The 15,410-nt window shown below is 41.1% G+C and overlaps 1 protein-coding gene across 7 annotated transcripts in view; it reads right to left on the bottom strand.

The window, feature by feature from the left end:
• Dclk1 (doublecortin like kinase 1) overlaps positions 1-15,410 on the bottom strand; it is a 286,458-nt gene that overhangs the window by 25,884 nt on the left and 245,164 nt on the right. For all 7 annotated transcript variants that reach the window (XM_034501434.2, XM_034501432.2, XM_034501435.2 and 4 more), the window contains 4 exons: positions 9,485-9,618; positions 7,638-7,715; positions 7,183-7,279; positions 4,131-4,211 (listed from right to left, as the gene is read on the bottom strand). In XM_034501434.2, coding sequence (XP_034357325.1) covers positions 4,131-4,211; positions 7,183-7,279; positions 7,638-7,715; positions 9,485-9,618 — 390 coding nt within the window. The remainder of the gene's footprint in view (positions 1-4,130; positions 4,212-7,182; positions 7,280-7,637; positions 7,716-9,484; positions 9,619-15,410) is intronic.

Below are 15,410 nucleotides of genomic sequence, written 5' to 3'. Positions count from 1 at the left end.
CTCAGTGGACCCCTGTGATAAGCCATCCATCACCCATGGCACAGGCTAAGGTGGCTTAGCAAATTAGACAACAACAACAATGAGACAAAGAAAGCAATACAAAATTTAAACATCATTAGATCCTAATTACAAATAAGAGATTTTTGCTTTGGAAGTATCTAGTCGTCTGAACTTTCCCCCAAGATGCACAACTTGTCAATAAAGCCTCATTTCAGTGGAAGTGACTGCTCCTTATTCCCAAAATGATCAAGATATGTTATTGGCTATTTCTGTTAGTCACATTGCAAGCTTGCTTCAGTCCTATCTACTAGAGAGGGCCCAAGGAGGTGATTGAACTTGGCTATGACAGTTCCTGTTGGCGTTTTGCAACTGTATTAAAGCCAGCATCCACAGGGCTGCTAATGCACACATCGTTGAGAAGGAGCTTGTGGCATATAAATAGAATCATTTGGGTGCTACCCACATACCAGCACATCCATAATTTTCATTCTATTATTGCGTGACAACAGATGACACAGTTGTTGGCTTTACCTAGACCAAATCCAGTAAAACTTACTAAGTACTGGACTTCAGATTGTCAGTTCCTAACCTTTATGCATGGGCTTCTCTTCCTATCCTCCCAAAGGGTAGACAGATTGACTTGACTTTTCCTCAATCTATTTTCTCTGGCAGGAAAGAGGTTTGGGGAGAGAAACAAATTTGCCTGAGGTCACCAGGGTGGATGAGCTTCCTTCAGTTCTCTCACAAGAGGTTTCATATCAAGGATGCCTTTGTCCCTGTGGCTCAGTGGACCCCTGTGATAAGCCATCCATCACCCATGGCACTGTCCAGGCCCAAGAAACTGAGTAGCAAGGTAGAGCTGGTACCCAGAATGTATTAAAAAATATAAACATGAACTTGCTTAAAGGACACTCCAGGATGAAGGCTAAACTAGGTGACTTTGCAGGAATGTATATATATGTATACACACACACACACACACACACACACACACACACTCACACACACTGCCCTTCTGCTCTAGTTTTTGTTTCATTAAAAATTGCCTTTTCAATTCCAAGTGGGCCAGGTGGAAGGTCATCGTATAAGCAATACAGAAAATCGGGATTAATGAGAACACAGGAAATGTTTTCTACAGACATCCAAAGGGTTTACATAGCTATTATTACTTTCAGTCCCCTCGGGGAGAGACTTTCCATGGTGGCCAGATATAATCTGATTGCCAAATCCAAAATGTCTTGTTAAATTTATATCCCCTTAAATTGCTAATTCATTTATTTTGATGGCTTGGTCTTTTGTGTGTTGACCTTAACAAGGCTAAGCACTGGTTACCAAAGCTCACTGTTAAAATTTATTATTTGGAAGCAAAGAAAACAAGCAGTTTCTGACTTAGTTGCTCTATAAAGATAATTTCAATGTGAAGCCGACTCTTTTTTTTTTTTTTTTCACACCAAACATTAAAAAGGTTTCTCTAAAACCAGTATGCATTCTACTCAGGAGAATGTCAAGTTTACTTGAATGACATAGAGGGATATTGTGTCTTATTTCAGATCTAGATGCTATATTTGCATTTTAAAAAGTTTTACGTGTTTTGAGAACCTTAGAGAAAAATCGAAATGAAGCAGAAACCCAGATGTCCAGAGGTTCAGAACTGAGAAAGGAAGGGACTGGTCAGACACAGGGCTTGTGTGAAACTGCGAGGGGACAGGCCTTTGAGTGCCGGCTGCCTCATGCAGAGGACAAAGCCATGTGCGTCTACCCTGGAGGGCTCGGGAGTACTACTAGTGTGTGCTTTGGAGTCGGGATATAAGGACTCTTGTTTCCAGCAGTACTAGAGTCCCTCATAGATTCAGATCCACTCAAAGGAAGGTTATTTTGTGGCCCATACCCACAGTCTGCCACAGCTGACCCATCGAGGGACTGAGTTCTTGAGTTATCCCATCAAGCGCTCTCCAGCCTTCCCCATAGAGGCTCTGGCCCAGCCCTGCTGACTGCCTAAAGCTGTTTGGTTGGGTTAGACACAGTTCATGGAGGGCAGGTCTGAGAGACAGTGAAAACATGTTTAGGTATCGTAAAGGGTTCCTGTCATCTAAAACCTCTTCCCCTCAGAAGGCAGTGCTTCAAATCTTACTCTTGAGTTTCTGGTCAGCTAGCTCAGTTTTTCTAGGTCTCACATGTAATTTGGTAAGTTGTGGACCACGGGTGTTAAATGAACCCGCAAAGTTCATTCTGAATCAGTTACTGACATCAACACAACCTGCAGCTGGTGTGTAGCTCTTCTCTCACGCACACCTGACAGAAGGTGTGACCACCACATTGGACCAGCTAGTCTGAACAGGGAACTGACTTGAGGTCACATTACCATGAGGTCAGAGCCCATGTGACACTCCTCTCCTATATTCCCTGTATTTTCAGTTATGACAAGGAGAGGACAGACATAGTATGGTATACTGGACTCTCCAGACTTTGAATTTGAAGTGTAAGATGCTTGGCTACAAATTCTGCCTCAACTCCAAGTGGGACTACATTGGGAAAATATCATATTCCATGGACTCAGTCTTCTCATCTGTGAATTGGGTCAAATAACAGTAACACTGACTATCTTGCAGGCTTGTTACCAGCTCAAGTAAGATGACTTTACGACCTTCCTGCTTTGTAGAAAGAGGTAATTTTGGCTTAGCATCCTGCTGCAAACACAGAGGTTAGTGGAGCTCAGGATTTGTGAGTGGGAGCTGCTCTGCCCCACTGTCTCGGGGATGAGGAGATGAGTACCTTCACATTTGCACAACATTTTGGAGATTCTGATACATGAAAAGGCCTAAAAGAAACCTTGGTTTGCATCCCTTCATGCTTATATTCACTAGTATTCTCCTGTTCTATAAAGATAACCTTATCGCAGTTATGAATAACTACATCTAGACATGAGAAGTACTGGACTTTTGGCCGATGACCATCAACTGACCCAACATAAGTGAGGTCTCAAGCATGGACAAGCATGCATGTCCCCTCACCTGTTGAGTGTATTTCCCATCAAGCCTTGTTCTCTGTAATTATTTTAGAAGGAAGTGGCATGTTGTGTAGCTGACACTTCAGAGAAAGGAATGGGAATGTTTTGTTGCCTTCAACCTAGACCTATATCTGGCAGCAGGGAGACTGACAGAATCTGTATTTGTGAACTAATGATTCTGTTAGTGTCATGCCTGCTTCTTTTTTTTTTTTTTTAAATATTTACTTTTATTTTCTTTTCAGTGGAGGTCACAAGGGTGCAGAGCAGATACAAAAGGGATGGAGGGCTGAGCGGTCATGCCTGCTTCTATGAACAGGTTTGTATCTGTTTTCGATGCTGGAGCTAAGAACCATTCAGCCCAATTATGGAGTTTCCCCATTGATAACTGGGGACTACATGGTAACTGGGTTAGAAAGTCACCAAGTGGTGATGACGGACATGATGGATGAATATATACAGGATGCTTAAAACAGTGCCACAGAGTCTCGAACTTAGGCCCTTTATGAATACTTACAATGATTACTTACCAGAATGGTCTCACTAATCATTGGTAGAAAGGATTAAAAATTCATGGCTGTTCTTGAGGACGGGTCCATTGGTAAAGAAGTTATTGCTAGACCCTTATAAGGCTGCTGTCAGCACTGTTCCAGAGCTTGGGAACACAGAGCCCCAAAGCTACCACTTTGAAAATCTACTTTCAGGGGGCCACCAGGTATAGTGAGTAGACTCGAGATTGAGCTGTGCTGTGCTGAGCTCTCAGAAGCAAGCAGAGAACCTTGGGTTACTTGTATTCTGGTATCGAGACTGACTGAGAATTTCTGCGCTGTCTTATTAACAGTTATCCAGCCCCAATCTCACCACAGAAAGTCATTGTGAGACAGGAGGATCAGGACCACAGCCATGTCTACCTCCCAGCTGGAAGGCAGTTCTTTAGGGAGCAAGTAAGATGAACATATCAGAAGTCTTCATGGAGCACATGGGTGAGTTTGGAACTGGCCCGGCACACTTAGAGAAGGGATCCAAGCCAAACACATTTCAAGAACAAGACAGTACCATCAGGAAATCTGCAGATATAGTTTTAAAGGAATTCTGGCAGTGACTATAGAGAAAGAAGTTCACTTACATTAACCCAGGGATGCTCAAGGACCTGCAGGGCTGAAAATCTCTGGTCCACGTTAACCAACAGCATCATGTTAATGAGCTCCTGTGAGGGGAACATTAGACTCCGTTTATCCAATCTTTTGCTAATTCAGGCTTTCAATTTCAGTTTGTTAAAGCATTTGGGAAAGTTCACAACCTAAATCACATGACCCCACTAACCTATGACCACCTGGATCACACCTTCAAATTTGGGACGCAAATATACTTCTTGTTTATATTGGTATTTACCCGATATGTTTTTGTGCAGGTTAGAAAAATTATTTGATTCATTTATATCGATAAATGTTTAAGTATAATTCACAAAATACTTTTAGATGAGAAGAAATTACTCATGTTAAATAATAAGTGATCTAACTTTTTACTAGATTGTTTTATTCCTTAGTTGCTTAGAATTTACACTAAAAATAAAGAGCAAATTTGGAGCTGGAGAGACGGCTCGGTGGTTAAGAGTCTGGGCTGTGTATCCAGAGGACCCAGCGTTCAGTTCCCAGCACTCACAGGCTGGTTCACAACCACCTGTAACTCCAGTTCCAGGGGCTCTGATGTCCTCTTCTGATCTCTACAGACACTGCATGCATCAGATGTCTATGCTTGTACACAGACAAAACAATATGGATAAAATAAAAATAAGTAAAATATTTCAAAAAATACTTTAACATTCTGCTTTGACATACTAAAGGGAAAACAGATTCTCACCCTAATTTCCAGGTAGCAAATTCAGGATTAAAGAAAAGGAATGGAGGAGGGATTTCCAAAAGCTAGTTAGTAAAGTAGGAAAAACATTTTCTGGAGATGCAGCTTTGGGTGGAGCAGTGATTTTGTCGTGCATCCGTCCACGTTGGATTAGAAATGGGAATACATGTTATCCAGTTCCTTATGTTCCACATGGGATGCCTGTTGATGTAGAATCTTCTTTTACTTTCCTCAACATTCATTTCCTAACCTGCACAATGAGTGAATGTGTGTGTGTGTGTGTGTGTGTGTGTGTGAGAGAGAGAGAGAGAGAGAGAGAGAGAGAGAGAGAGAGAGAGAGAGAGAGAGCGCTCTCAGGCTATAAAACGCTGGCTGGAAGAGTTGAGTGTACTCCTGAAAGGCTATGTTGGAGTGTTGTTACAAATCTGAATCCCTGCATTCAGATTCAGAAGTCCAGCTTGGGCTATATACTGAGAGTATATTTATCTATGAGAAGAACACCTTTGCTTGTTGCTCAGATCTGTTGGTGTGGGGCCTGCCTTTTATACGTCTCTCAAGTATTGATGTATCCCTAAGTCCAAGAGTGGGCATGGTGGAAGAAGATGAGAGGTCCATGTCCAGCAAGCATCATTTTATCTACACAGAGCTCATGTCTAAGGAGAGGAGCTTTAAATGAAACTCCAAGTCAAGAGAGAGAAAAAAAGGCATATGCACCGAATGACCGTAAAATGGTCAAGTTTTCAACCCTGAATTTTCAAGAATTTAAGTTGGCGCTTTAAGTCAGGCTATCTCTTTCTCAAAACTACTTTTGGGTTTGGATTTTTGTTTCAATTTTTCAGTATTTTCAGGCACAACAACGGTATCTTGAGGATGGAACACAAATCAAAACATAAAACTGAACTGTTTCGTATGCACCTTATGTAAATAGCCTGAGAATAGCTGTCCATGGTATTTTTAGCATGCCTGTATTTGACTCCAATCTGTCACAGGTGCAGAATTTTCTGTTTGGGGTGACATGTGTTGACACTCAAATTTTGGATTTTATTGGATTTGGATTTGGAAGTTTTCAAATTAGAAGTCTATTGACATCTGAAAGAGATGAAAATGTCCGCTCCCCCTGGGTCTACTAATATACCAGCTAAAATTATTCATGCTTAAATGTGGAGATACTTTTTAAAATGTGATATATGTGCACAAAGTTACCACTTTGCTCAATTTTTGTGTCCAGGTCCACGCCCTTCTGTAGCTTGTCTGCTGTGCAGCACTCTCCGCCATCCATGCAGATGCAGATGCTGATGCTGATCTTGGTTAGCAGGATGAAGAAGCATGAGCTCCATCCCTCCTGCCTCTGAATCCTAGGCTTCCTATAAGGTTGTACTTGAATAATGGCGTCTCCATGATGTCCATTTTGATCATCTCAACAGAGAGTGAGGCTGAGCTCTCCCCAGATTAATTACCTAATTCACTAATTTATACACTGATCGTTTACTGAATGCATTTGACCGCTGGCTGTGCAGTGATGTACACAGTACATCACACGATGTGGGAATTGATGATATGGCAACTAAATGGGCAAAAGTCAGTGGCTGGAGAGATGGCTCAGTGGTTAAGAGCACTGGCTGCTCTTGCAGAGGACCGGGGTTCAGTTCTCAGCACCCACAAGTGCAGTTCCAGGCAAACACACATATGCATGAAAAAGATTTGTAAAAGTGGACAAAAATTCTAGCCTTCAGAGAACATTCATTCTAGTGAGAGAGTTTTGAAATTAATTGCATAAATAAGATTTGATTTCCTACCTATACATGTTAATTTATTTAGGTAGGTGGATATAGCTGGACAGTTATATTATATGAAGGAGGGACATGAGGGTGTGCATTCTGGTTTTTTTTTTTTTTTTTTTTTTTTTTTTTTTTTTTTTTTTTGACTAAGAACACACATTGTACATAAAACAGAAAAGTAGGGGAGAGAGACAAGGGCAAGTGGATGAGGCAAGGCGGATTAGGTGAGCTAGGTTAAGGGTTACAGTTGAAAACAGTGGCCAGAAGTGGCTTCATTGAGAGGGTGACATTAAATCAAAACCCATACAATAGTCCTGTGTAGAAACCTGAGATGCTAAAGAGTGGCGACAAGGTGGTGGCTCTAGGACAAGCAGGTTTTGGAACAATTGAGCCCTGATGTTCGTGAAATCTTGGGAAACCAGTAATTCTACTGGTGCCCTGAGTCACACTCTTAAGATTAGTCTCTTCCTATGTGCTGATTTAGAGCCAACACTTCCACTAAAGCACCAGGGTCTAAGGAACAGGGCAGTGGTAGACCCCTACCTTAGCTGAATCTGACACATTGTCCCAATACGGAGATGGAAAGTCCACTTGGCCCATCAAGATCTGGTCAAAAAGCACCTCCTGGTCATCTCCACTTCTGTGCAGACAAACAACAAGAGAAGCATAGCTGAATGCCCGCTCATCACACCCCCTCCATGTTTATGTACTAGAGGCCCTCTTATACCCTTAAAGATACATAATGTATTTTTTTTTTAAAATCCACTAAAAATGAGAGTATGAAACTGTTTCGGTAAATTAACAAAGAATGAGGTTAAAGACCGTGTGAGGAAGATTTAGGGAAAGCATGTAAATTAGCACACATCATAGAAAAAAGAATGAAAATCATAAATGTGTTCCCTGCTGCTGCAGGCTCTGTTGTGTGAGAAGGGCAGATAGATCACCCAGAGAACAGAGACATGACTTATTGGTGCCCAATAAAAGATTGTTGCCCGTACCCACGGAATGGAGGGAAACCACACAGCAGGATATAAGTGATAACGCCAGCTGCCCAGATATCCACCTTGAGGCCATATCTAGAAAAAAAAAAGTGATGTTGGAATTAGCAAAGTCAGCCAGGAAAAACTATGCAGCTAAAATGCATGACTCTTCTACCAAAAGTCCAAAGAGACCAAACCAACTTTAAAAAAAATCTGACAACTAAACTAAGACTCACTGCCCCTAACAAAGAGTGCTTTCATAGTAATAGAAGGTGCTGTGCAAAGTGCCAAGGGAGGGAAGCAACCAACAGCCCTACCTGACTGTGGTGCCCATGAACCACAGCAATGATCAGCTTGTCCAGAGAGCCTAAGGCTGCAGTAGTGGCACTCCTGTCTTAGTGGTAACCAACAGCTCATTGATTGAATTTAAGGCCTAATCAACAGGATGGAAATCATGCCAGCTCCCCAGGGCTAGTGAGGCCATGTATCTTGGAAAGAACCCATGACTGCCACTTAACTAAATCAGAACAATTCCTAACTGCATTCTGATTTCTTGTCCTTATGTCTACCTCTCATCGACGACACTTCTCCTTGCTATGGAAACAGAGACCATTGCAGAAAACCACAACCAGCCAAAGTGAACAGATCACGGGGTGACCAGACCTAATGGATTCTTAAACAAATCATGCATTCAATGCTCAGGTAACATCATGAGAAAAGGGGAAGAGAGATTGTAAGATCCAGAGGTCCAGGAAATCTGCTATGTGAATCTCCTAGATTTTGATCAGGAGGCTTCACCCATGATCCCTCAACAATGGCTGCCTAAACAAGACCTGGATAATGGGGAATAAATGTGTTAATGGGGAAGAGACAAATCTTATGTGGCTCCAGATCTAGACAAAGAACCATAGGCAACTGAGGATACTAAAATCTGAGGAGAGAATTAGTCTTCCCAATGGATGAGTAGCCTTTGGTTTTCCAATACTAAATGGGCATTCCTGAAGAATCATATACATACAGGCAACAATAAACTGATCTATCAGGGGTTGTGTATGTGTGTTATATGTATATATGTGTGTGTGTGTGTGTGTGTGTGTGTGTCTGTCTGTCTGTCTGTCTGAATGTCTGTGTGTAATAATAACAACATAGAGGCCATGAATTGCAGAAGGGATGGGGTATGAGAGGGTCAGAAGGGAAGAAGGGGAAGGGGGAACATAATATATTTTAACTTTTAAAAGTTAAGTAAAAATGATGTCACATAAAAATTATATCTGCAAAAGGGAGACAAAGCAATATAGTGCTGAAAGCTCTGGGTGCTTTGCAGAGGTTTCCAGGTTCTGTTCTCAGTACCCACACGACAGCTTACTCCCCTTTCAATCCAAGGCAGAGACTGACATTCATTTCGTTCTGCACATACACCAGCAAATATCCAGTGGCCGGTCCTCAGAGTCTCAGGACATTCATTTTCCTTAGAGGAATAATAGCTGTCTAAGATGACTAAAATAGGATCAGGCCAGAGAGCTAGCTGAGAAAAATGACCACGATGACTTTATTACAGGATCCAACCGTGTCCAGTTCTTTTATATTTAAAAGTGGTTTAATTACCATTGCTGTATGTTTGCCCACTTATCTGGACATTTATTAGAATTTTTATAGTTAATAGCTGTTTTACCTTTAGCAGAGACCAAATGCAAGCTTTAAACAAAATGATAGTCATTGGCACTGGAAGACAGAGGAAATCTGCTGACCAGGTAAGAGAAAGGAAGGGAAAAGAGGGGGAGATGGTAGCTGACTCCATCCAAATGGGATAGTTCTTTAATGACATGTGTTCTTTTGCAAGCTCTAAAGTACAGAGGTGCACTCACCCAGTCTCTGCGATGATTTCTGGAGCCACATAGGTTGGGGTGCCACAGACTGTGTACAGGGGGCCGTCGACAATTGTGGCCAGACCAAAGTCACCCAGCTTGAGTGACTTGCTGCCATCCTGGTGCTCATACACCTAAAAGAAAAGTTAAAAAGCCTAAGTGTCATAAAGCCAAGAGTGCTACAGTTTGAGTTTAGTGTAAATGAAGTAACGAAAGCCCGGGCAATTATGCAAGGACAGCATCCAGGGCACATCCTGGTTTCATTGCAGTATTAGAAGCAATGAAGAAATGACAAGTGGAAATGTCTTAGGCAAATAATGGGGGTGGTCATACAATAGGTTGTAGATGCTCATGAAAACAGTGATGTCGGGGCTGGGAGATGACTCGGTGAGCAAAGGTGCTTGCTACCAAGCCTGACGACATAAGCTTCATCTAAGAACCTATATATGGCAGACACACACACACACTCTTATACACACACATATACATATATCCATACACACACACACACACACACACACACACACACGCATGCACACACACAATAAATAAATAAATGTAAAACAAATGGAAATGGGAATGTGGGGTCATATTTATTGAATTATACTTGGGAAGTGAAGGGCTTCAGTGTGGTTTGTATAAACATGTGCATTAAAAATACACAAGAAGACCAACCTCTGAAATAATATAGTGCTGGCATTTCTCCCTTTGCTTATCTGCATTTGATGTTTTCCACAAAAAGCATCTGAGAAAGTCTCTAGCTTCGAATCTACCAGTCATAAAAACAGTCACTTCGCTTCCACATGTGAGACTAAGCATGCCACCCTTCAGTAATAGAATAAAACATCCACACGGATATTAAAATTCTTTATTTTTAGTGCCCCGCATTTCCAACAAGATCTATTTATATTCCTATTAATAATTGAAAAGCATGTTAATATTTCATGTCACCTATGGCAATTTGGAAAGATTTATTGGGTGTAGAGTTAGCACTCGGTCAGCTTTCCTTATTAAGGCAGTGAGTCTCCAGTCTTCCTCCCAACAAGCCAAATAAGCATTCTCAGGACTCTTAGGCAATAATGTAAGCTCCATTAATGTTAGCTAGAGATCAACCCAAAAGGCTCTGCTTTTAAAAGCAGCCCAAACAATTGCATTGATTTCAAAGGATAAAGGGGCATTCAGAATTCTATAGGTGTGCTCTCCTGAAATCAGTAAGATGAAGTCAGTCACAATATAACACTGTATCCAGACTCCAAGAGACCCTCCCCCCAAATGATCAAGTTTTCCACATTCATCAAAAATAATTTACCCAGCAAGTTAAGGCTTGCATGTCCCCTGTTATCAGTCTGTGATCATCTGTTACTTGCTGAAGCTGAATGGGCCTCTTGCACAGCAAGACACATCTCCAAATATCAGGAGCACTGCTACTGTGTGCATGCTACATCTTTCTGCTTTTGCATTCCACGGAAGCATTTGGGCAGATGTTTGGCTGGCTCGGCTGTAGCAGTGACCAATTGGAGCTGACTGTTTTGACAGAGGCAGATCCACCTCTCTGGAGAGACTGGTTTTTTTTTTCTTCTGCATAGAAATTATTTGTCTACATCTGTGCATGCTCATAATATGTATTTTTTTGTCTCTAGGGTTCTGGGCCCTGATCAAGTTTAAGTTGCCCTTGGGTAGGCATCCAAAGTCAGACTTGCAGTTGTGCTGCTAGGGCAAAAGCAGCCATGTGTCCAGTTGTCCTCTGGGGTGGACACTATCTTCTCTACTTAATGAAGCAACTGTGCAAGTTTGAGTAAGCACTTTGAAGCAACAGCGCTGTAAAAGACTGTCGTGTCTTTAGCCTAAATGTTCTCCAGTCAGCTTAAACTTTATTGTGCCCACCGTTCTGGTCATGCAAACAATAAGCAAATGTTTTTCATGAAAGGAAACCCGAGATGGGAATGTCGGAATTGGCTGTCTAGTTCATTTCCCATATAGACCAGAGCTGTTTACCTCCTGAATTCCATTTTGGTATCAATAACTTTTCTAAATTGCAAAATGCCCACTTGCTTTGATGTTCTGTGGGGTCTGAGCATTCACGATGTGTACTTTGTGAGGCTGAGCAGATTTTGATATATTCAACCCCATTTATACAGGAAGCTTCCCACCCCTAAACACAGTATCTATATCACCTAACGTTATTCAAAAGTTTGACAAAACCAGATGTTAGAGGACCTAGTCACCAGAGGCCTGTTGTGGTTCTGAATATGACCCTATAACTTCCTCATGGGAAGGGAGTTACTAATGATTGCCATTTTAATAGGGATTCTGTCTAACCACATATAAATTATATTTAACATGGATAAACAATATCATCCAAGGTAAGGAAAATATAAGGACCAGGGTTCAACCCCAGCAGGCCAAAAGGCCAACAAGCAAAAGAAAAAGAAAATAAAAAATGCTACATAAATAATTGAGGCATCCTTTAAAATATTAATACTTCCCCAAATAGCATTTAAATATACCGAAGCTATAGTTATGTATTCCTTTTTTACTTCTTTAGTCACATGCACGTGTAACACCCTCTCCAACTTTTTCCAATCTTTGAAAATTGTGTAATAGAATTTTTCATGAGTGTACAGAGACTCAAGTTATATTAAAGCAGTTATATACAAAAGAGGTTATAGACAAAGGCTACGTCCATGTAATTGAAAAACCTTTCAAGACACGAGTCCTCTGCAAACGTTTCAACCAAACGTTTTTTGCAGGTGAGTGAATATATGGCCAGGCTTCTGGTTTGGAATTCTGTTTAACTTATTGTCAGGTGGGGCAGGAAACAAGGCTACTCCGGGGCTTTTCTCTGTCAACACTGTGGTTGAAGGAAGGGGATATACCAGGGTTCTCTTCCAATGGGAGCGCCCCTTTCTTACACGGTATACAGAGCCCTCTCACAAATGGGGCTCCTCAGGGGTGCCAGTGTTAACCATAGGCATTCACCCTTATCTCTCACTGCAGATATTGTGGATAGGCCTGTGAGCCAGTGAAGCCACTTGCATATGTAATTAAAACTTTGCGTTTTGTTTGTTTGTTTGTGGTGCATGACATACATTCCCCAAACGATCTTTACACAATATTTCCAGGGCAGTTCTAAACTCACACGGAATCAAGATTTTAATTAAAAATTAGAAAGCATGAAGGTTACTCACAAATTCTCATTTAAAATGCTAAGTCCCAGAGTTGGAGAAAATGACTCAGTCATTAAAAGCACTTTCTGTTTTTCCAGAAGACCCAAGTTCAGTTCCTAGCACACATATCTGTGGTTCACAACATGTAACTCCAGCTCCCAGGGATCTGACCCTCTCTTCTGGCCCCCATGGCTCCTCTGAACACATAAACTTAAAAATAAAAATTTAATGTTGCTCATGGGCTACACAAAATAAAATACAAACTTATTAAAGAAATGGCAGATCTCAGAATGGATTCTGAGGTTTTGTTTGGGCAGTTCTTCAGATCTGAGCCATTTTCCAGAACGGATGTTAGCAGGCTGAAAGTACAGACCCTGACACCCTAACTCCCTGAGCTGGGTTCTGGTCGAGGGAGAGCGTTCTGCCACTACTGTATGTTAAAGCCTCTATAAAACATGACCCACACGTTTAGTGGGAGCACATTAATTGTCAGTCAAGGAGTTCGCAACATGAGGTATAATTTAACGTTCATCCCAAGCCCCTTAAATACCATAGCTGTTCCCCCACATTTTAAACTCCGAGGGGCTATTAAAAAGACGGGGATTAGTGCAAATTACCCAACATGTAGTGCTCTCACTGTTTTAACTAAGCCATAAAACTGTGTGATTGCACAACACTAATTGAATACAGTCACACATAATTGTGGGCTGCCATATGTATCCTATTACCATAAAGACTGTCAGTGTTTTGTAAGGTAGCCTTGCGAGCATTGCAGATGGCCCCAGTCAGAGAAGTTGTTCTCTTGGGTTTATTATATGGCCATAAAGACATCTCACGATTTGACAGACTAAAATGTGTCAAATGACAACGATTATGAAAAAGGCTTCAATTAGAAGCTGAGGGCATGCCCTATTGGGGATCAATATACTGAAAGTTCAGCATATAGATTGGGGGGGGGGGTGCTGGTGTTTGTTTTTAAAAGTGGTTTTATTTTTGTAGTTTTGTATTTTTTTGTGTGTGTGTGTTACCTGAAGTTTTGTGCTGGCTGTATCTTGTTGAACAGGAGATGCGTGTACATATGCTGACTTCCCTTGGATGGGAAACTGAGACGATTTGGAAAAGTTTTTTTGAAAAAAAATAATATATACTCATAAAACTGCAGCAGTGACCATAAAATATGAAAATTCTCAGATAACCTGAGCCTGGTCAAATGGTTTCTGAGATTTTCTTACGGGGGAGGGAAAGCTGACTGGTAAAACAGATGTGTTAGCATCCGCACAGTTCTCAGAGTTACTGAAAATTCAAGGCTAGTTCTGCTGAAATAGTGGCCTATGAATTGTTTGTAACCACGGAAATAGTTTTTACAGAGGGGCTCAGTAGGAGCTAACAATGATTTCAGCAAATAGACTTGACAAAGTGGCATGAACCGGACAAAGCCACGAGAAGGGCTCGGTTTACCTTTTATTATATACTGAGTCACTTTGAAAAGAGGATAATCCCCCCACAAAGCCGAGGCAACTGGGGGAGGGGGATAAAGTCCTCACACTGCTTCTTAAGAAATGGGTTGAATTTAAGTCTTTAATTCTTAAGATGCAAAGGACAGCAACACTTAAGTGGGGAATTATTTTGCAAAAGGTAGTTTATGACCACCAGTCTTACATTAAACTTCTTGGGGGGAAAAGAAACTAACGCAAGTTCAAAAAAAAAAAATCTCTACATGTCAAATATTTCAGAAACCACAAGTTAAGCAAAATAATGAAGTTGATAAGAACTTGATGCAGGCCAGGCTGCAGTAAGCAATGGGAGACATTTCAGTCTTAAGAGAAATAAAATCTCTTGTCCAAGCACGTCACGGGTGATACCCAGGAAGAGAAAGATGTGAACGGAAACCCCAGGAAACCTGATCCTCACTCCCAATTTAAAATCATCATGAAGTTATCTAACACAGGGGCCATGCAGCTGGAGGGGCACATTCCAGATCCTAGGAATAGGATTTTTGCCCAAACCTAGGGAACTTAATATTACAGCAATTCTAAAAAAAAAAAATTTTTTTTATTACATTTTGGTCACACAATTAATAGCTCATATATCATTGTAGGAAAAATTATTAGGAAAGTCAGATTACTATAAATGAAAAGGAACTGAACCCATCGAGAGGCTTCACACATGGAATGGCTGTTGTAAGCAGTATGGGTTGTAGACTTCCAGAACTTTCTCTCTTGCTTTTCTTCTACTTCTTATGTGTGTTGCCTGGAGATCAAATACATTCTACTTGGTGTCATTTTGTCCATAGCCTCTGGAGTGTCTCACTGCTCATGATTTCTAACAATGCTATGAGTCTCACATCTAAATGGATTTATCTGGGGATTGAGAGTCTTAGGTTTGAGACAGAAGGACATCCCTTATCTCTTGAGTCTAGTGTTGTCTTGCATGGAAACTGAGCTCTCCACACAATACAAATGGACCCTGACGAAGGACGAGTCATCTAGTGAGTAAAATGAGAAGGGCATCGTGGATCTGGGCAAGCATCTGGGCAGGAACTCCTGAGAGAGAGTTTCCTACCAAGAGAGGCAGATTCTCAGGAAAACTACCTTTTATCTTCAGGGTACTATGGAGTTAGAAAAAAAAATGGTTTTAAGCATATACTTTAAAAAAAAATAAAAACAATCTGTTTACTTTATAGTCTAATAAAAACACTGATTTAGTTATATTTTTGCCAATAAAGACTAAATTTTGTGTCTGCATGTTGTTTTGAAAAG

This window comes from Arvicanthis niloticus, chromosome 4 (assembly GCF_011762505.2).
Source record: "Arvicanthis niloticus isolate mArvNil1 chromosome 4, mArvNil1.pat.X, whole genome shotgun sequence".
NCBI classification, from domain to species: Eukaryota; Metazoa; Chordata; class Mammalia; order Rodentia; family Muridae; genus Arvicanthis; species Arvicanthis niloticus.
Note: the sequence above shows the minus strand (reverse complement) of the source record. Positions and strands in the feature narration are given on the sequence as shown.